The following is a 6,192-nucleotide window of genomic DNA, read 5'->3' as shown; positions in this document are numbered from 1 at the left end:
TGCCTTGTGATTTATCCCTGGAGAGGAGGACACTCACAACATACAAAGTGCCAGTGCATAATGCTAATGGTACCGCGTTCATGTATCATTAGCTGCAACTCATCCCTTTTTTCAAATGGCCCATCTTGCCAGTACAGATGAGTGCCCCCTCTGGTCCAATCCAATGTATATCAGTGTTTTTATTCATGCTGTTCCCTAATTAACGAGCTTGGAACAGACAGGGTAGCCTGTTTCAGGCTATCAGTTAGTGGAGAAGAGACGAAAAGACAGGCAAGGAAAGGAAAAAAAGTAATGAGGGTGAACTGGCCAGACAAGTACGACAAGAGCCTGTTACCCTGTTTTTCTTTTCCTTCAGTCACCCATCCTTTTGCATTTTCTTCAAAACCTGACAGCCTTGAATAGGCTACAGTCAAAGCTGTTTACGGAAATATATCTGTAATATGCTCCCTGCTGCTCAAAAGCCCATCCAGGGTTGCTATGATACTAATTTATAATTTTCATTACAGGGAGTGTGAGTTCATTTCTCTGGTTGGGTACCTTGCTTGTGGCCTTATGTTATAGAAAATAGTATGGGATATATGGAGTTGGTAGTTAAAAATAATAGCTTGCTATGACATAAAGTTATATGTACCCAGCCTTACTCCCAGAGGGCGGGAAGAGAGAGACCCTAGGAATGAGGTTGATATGTACCAAGGGTCTGGATAGCACCAAACAAGCAAGCAAGCAAGCAAGCAAGCAGCCAGTACACTAACAATGTGGAAAGAAGAAAATCAAGGGACTTACCATTCTACAGTGTTAGTTTAGGATTCCAGTTACCTTTTCTTTAAATGGAAAGGTGGACACTAAAGACAAGAAAAAGTATATCACATATAAAATATATTACCAGCCCATCAAGGGGGGGGTAAAAATTTTTTTTTTTTTTATTTAATTAGATTTTTTTATCCCCCCCCCCCCAAAAAATAAATGCCCCCCCCCCCCCCCGGACCATCAGGAACCAATGAGATTTTTCCACTTGATGCTATTTTAATTTTTCTATTATGTCAGTGTTGTACATTGCACTTCATTTTTCACATTGTTTAATTAAGACACAATTGCACCCTCTTGCTTGCTTGATTTTTCTTATACACTGGGCCATGACTCCACAGTGACAATGTCATTAAACCTCAGTCAAAATTCTTAACACCTCATCCTGTTTTGGGCACCATTTTTTTCAGGTAGTCAAATACTGACTTTGTAAAATTACAGTGTTGAAAAGGGTCACACTGTGTTACATTAGTGACAAATTAATATGGAAAAAATAAAACTTGAGTGCCTGTTTTCTGATGCAACTATATCTCTCGCACTAAAAGATAATAATTAATTTTCAGAATTGTGTTTTTGCAGAAATTATTTGACATATTTGCATTCCCATACAAACACTGTTATTTCCAACATGTTTTAATTTGCCTATCTAAAAATGGGACCCACTGGTTCAAGCCAAGGTCCTAACAACAAATTGAAGGAAAGAAGAAAGGAAGGAAGTCAAGGAAGGGAAAAAGAGGCAACAATGTAAAGCTCGTCCTTTGTGTAAAAACTGTACAAGATTAAACAAAAGACCAAGAAAACAAAACTAAAAAAATAAAGAACAGGAAAACTATAGCTCCAAGAGGTTCTCACACCACACCAAGGTAAATCCCAATTTTGATTTCATGAGATTCAAAATGGCGGCACACTTTGTGGCTGAATGATCTGATCAACCAACAATTACACAAACAGATTTTATGCTTTTAGTGAATTCTCAATTATTGGAGCTTAATTTAAAGTTTACCACAAAGCAAAAGCAAAATTGAAGAAAGGATAAAACAAAATTGACAAGCTTGGGAAAAATCTTCCTAACATAAGCATCTATAAGCGCTTCAGAAAAGTTGAAGGCGGTTTGGCTGTCAAGATCTTTATACTGCTTACTTTTTTAAATATTCATGTCCATCCTGTCCCATTCTTCGACTTCCATCGTTAAAACATGATAACCCGTTGATCTGAACAATATTTAAGGCGATTATAAACTTTAAAACGTTGTAAATGTCGGAAGAAATAAAATAAAATTTGCTTGCTTCCTCACTGGATCAGTTTGCGCAGTTGAGCTCATGAGTCGCTTGTCACCGCCGCGACTCGTGTTTGAAGCAGCCAATCAAATCACAGAAAACTTTGCGAATTTGCCGCCAAATATAACACCTGATCCGATGCATGTTTGTTATTATGCTGCGATCGCCATGTTGGCAAAGCTGTTTGTAGTGCTGTTAAGTTATCTTCTGTTTGTCTTTCTTGCTGCTCGAATCTTCGAAATTTCATCGACATGGTTAAAAGCGGGGTGTTTAGCCACTCAGCTTTTGAATCCGTTCGCTCTGAGCGTGAGAAAACTGAAGGCAATTTTGGAACAACGGGGCGTGAGTTACACAGGCTTGGTAGAGAAGAAAGAACTTGCCGAGTTGGTTGAGGCTTGTGGAGCGGTGACTGAGGCTGAAAACTGCTCAGTTGTCAGCGAAAATTCCGGAGAAGACAACGGAGAAAGCGACGAGTTGCAGTTTACTGGAGCTTCTCACTTCTTCGAAGAAGTAGAAGACACCAAAGCAGGAACTTGGCTGGTTGATGTCATACCTCAAGGTCATACATCCCTGCTCCGCAGAAAGCAATGGTTGTCACTTAAAAGAAAGATCTCTCGATTTGGCATTCGGATAGGAACGTTTAATTGCGAAAACGACCCTAGACTGTGCATAAAATACGGCTGGCATGAGCCATCCCTTGTAATATCCATGCCCCAGGGAAATCAACCAAAGGGTAACGTCATCTTAGAAACATATCATTCGAAACCGTCGGTTGAACTTGTGTTTAGGTGGATAAACACACAGCTGTCATCCAAGATAACAACGTTTGACAGTGTCGAGAAATTTACTGACACGTTTAAAGCAAGTTTGAAGGAAAATCCCGTTTATGTGGTCTTATTTTCCACCTTACCACAACCCCCCTTGTATCTTGGTTCACTGTCTGTTCACTTCACGGGAAGGGTTCGATTTGGACACGTACGGATACACGATTGGACGACAAAACGAGATAAATTTAAAAAATATAACGTCGATAATTTTCCTAGCCTTAAGATATTTACACCAGAAGGGAATTTGACATATGGTCACAGAAAAGGAGAATGGATAAAATACCGCCCGGTGGAACTATTTTTAAGAACAATTCATCCAGAAGTAAATGATGTTTTTGTTACAGTTTTGCTAGTTGTGAACATGAGCTGTTTCATGGGATTGTTTTTAATGAATGGAGGGATATTGAAAAGAATAATCCACTATGCATGGCTACTGATATTCTATAACACTAGCCTAATAATCTTATGCCTGCCAGTTCTTACACTATTCCAACTGCCATTTATGATGCCAGTTCTCGATTTGGCTCTCAAATACTGCAGATATGCCATGACATCTGATGCTGCAGCAGTAATGAGAGATTTCATATGTTTGGTGTTACAACACAAGGGGCTTGTATTTGGAGGATATGTCATCTATGGAATGCTCATACGATGGATTCGAGTGAGAATCAATGGCTACTTTGGCCTCGAGGATGAAAATAACAATGTAACTTCTATAACTGAATGGTTTACTCAAGATCTACACTACCTTACAAATGTTGTTCAAACATTTCCATCCCTAGGGCAGCCACGAGTTGACTACAGTACTTCTGGTCTTGAAGATGGATTTGAGCTCCTGGTACGACGCCTTGCAGTCCCTGAACTGTGGCTGCGTCCGTTAATTCCCACTGAGTACATCAACAACCTTCCAGTGTGGAAATTCTGTTGTTCCCAGGTAAACCAGTGCTGTGACTCTGAACAAGAGCACTGCTCAAAAAAGCACAAAAAGCATAGTACCTGTCGCCAAGAATCTCCGAAACCAGCTGGAATGCTGGTGGCACATGACTGTGCAATATGTTTGGAGGATTTCAAAAGTGGATGCTTGTTACTTGGTCTTCCCTGTGGTCACTGCTACCATCAAAAGTGCATTGAGGTGTGGCTTTGTGGAGGACATACCAGTGGTCATTACTGCTGCCCTGTTTGTCGTTGGCCAGCTTACAAGCGCAAGCCACTAGCACTGGGAGCAAATCTCCCAACGGATGAATCACAAGAGACATCATCTAACTGAATTTTCTGCAAAGCAACTTATCACTAAACTGTTTTTAGTTGTTATGTATCAGCCAGGAGCAACCATCTTCTCAGATGCTGAGGGTATGCTAGCACTGGTGGGAGGTGGGGATGGATGCTTGGATTTGACTGTTTAAACCTGATTGCTTACAAGCCTATTTTATTTGCTATTCGACAGGAAAAGTATTTTGAGAGTGCCTAGCTTACATAGGCCGTTTTACGGATATTGACTTTGCCCCCTTCGCATCCTATAACATATATTTTTTCTTTTATTATGGTAATTGCGGAATTATCACAATAAAAGAATAAATCATTTTAATAAGCATTATAGGATGCGAAGGGGGCAAAATGCCGTATCCGTAAAACGGCCTATGCAGGTGTCATTTTATATTTTTAGTGATTGGATAGGTTACAGTGCATTTGAATGATTCCTTTTTGTGGAACTAGCATTGTACAGTGTAAACCATTTCTTTTCAGATAAGTTTGCTCTGTAAATTTGAGTGGCAGAGTCATAATAGCCTTTTCAGTAATAGTTACAGTAGCAGGTTGGACTTCCCATCAAGAGGTCAGGCTTTAGGGGAGGACCATTATTTTCCTGGAGGGGGAATATGATAAATTTTCCTTGGCAAACTTTTTTTTAATTTATGCACCTCTGCAAACATTTTTTTTCGAACAAATTTATTGCAACAATTTTTTCATACATATCATGTTTGCAAGCAATTTATTTTGTCTTTTTAGCCCCTAACAATTTTTTCAATATTTTTCATACCCACCCCCCCCCCTTCCAGGAAAATTATGGCCCGTCCCTTAATAGCACTGGCCGTTGTTGTTGTTTTATTGGGCACAGTACATTCTAGTTCCCTAGCATTCTCACCTTCAGATTTGTTTTGGAGGAAGACTAGACGTGAGCACATTAAAAGGGACTAGGCTAGGAAGGTTGGGATATTAGTCTATTAATAGAGTGTCTACAGGGAGTACTAAACCCGGGGGGGGGGGGGTACTCCCATATGTGGCCTATATAGGTATGTGCCGCCCGATAGGGTATGGTTTTTGAGGTTCTCGGTCCTTAAATAGGGTATCATTTTTGCTCCTTTTGGCAATGTGTTCCCGCTGTGATCCTTAGATAGGGTACCTAAATTCTATCAGCTAAAATAAACGCCCAGCTAAACGAGAAAAAGATATCTGAAAACTGAATTTTCAGTTCAGGTATTAGAAAAGCGATTTTATAAAGATTTGTGTCTTGCCGTGCGCGGTTAGCCGTTATTTGGGTCGTCACGGAACGTTTCTCCTCCCCTTAAATAGGGTGTCATTTTTCGGTTTTGGGCCTTAAAAAGGGTATCAATTTTCGCTTTCTTTATCCTTAAATAGGGTCAGGGTTTAAGAACCTTAGCGGCACACCCCTATCTGAAATTTATGGGAGTACCCCCCCCCCCCCCCCCCCGGGTACTAAATTACTCCAGATTATAGTCACTAGGTTTAAAAAGTACTTAATTTACTGTTAGTTATTGTTAGAAGTTTGTGTTGCAAAATACAGGGGTAATCCAGCCTGGTTCAGGCTCGAAGATTGTGGGGAAATAATAAGTGTTTAAAAATAGCCGTGAAGGAATCAGGGTGAATAAGGGGGAGCATTTTCCTGCCCTAGCCTTTCTGTTCCTTTTTGCATTGCCTTCCTTTTGTGTTGCCAAAGGTTAGCATGCTCATGAGCTCAAGTTGAAAAATTCCATATTGATCACAAAGCAGACTATTTAGTGTCTGATTGGTTGTAATGTACATCATGATCAAAAATTGAATTCTCTAGTTTGAATCCCAGGTGGTTCACATGGGAATTGAGGGAGTGAGGCACCTGAAGGGAGACTACATAAGACTATAAAATTTCAAGACAGGATGGTGTGTTCTGCACAGTCAAAATAACTCTGGAAATATGAGGTGTATAGATAGCATCTAAGATTGTGTTTGTTTGGGAGCAACCACTTTTTCAACCAAAGTTAATTTTGGGTGAAGTTTCCAAATTAATAAAA

General features: G+C 40.1%; 1 protein-coding gene across 1 annotated transcript; it reads left to right on the top strand.

Moving 5' to 3' along the window:
• The first annotated feature begins 2,249 nt into the window (after nucleotides 1-2,249).
• On the top strand, nucleotides 2,250-5,595 carry LOC144643425 (E3 ubiquitin-protein ligase RNF103-like). The gene has a single exon (XM_078502678.1). It carries the CDS (start codon nucleotides 2,250-2,252, stop codon nucleotides 4,173-4,175), a length of 1,926 nt encoding a protein of 641 aa, XP_078358804.1. The 3' UTR covers nucleotides 4,176-5,595.
• Nucleotides 5,596-6,192: the final 597 nt, after the last annotated feature.

Source organism: Oculina patagonica, chromosome 2, assembly GCF_052425735.1.
Source record: "Oculina patagonica isolate OP01 chromosome 2, crgOcupat, whole genome shotgun sequence".
NCBI classification, from domain to species: domain Eukaryota; kingdom Metazoa; phylum Cnidaria; class Anthozoa; order Scleractinia; family Oculinidae; genus Oculina; species Oculina patagonica.
Note: the sequence above shows the minus strand (reverse complement) of the source record. Positions and strands in the feature narration are given on the sequence as shown.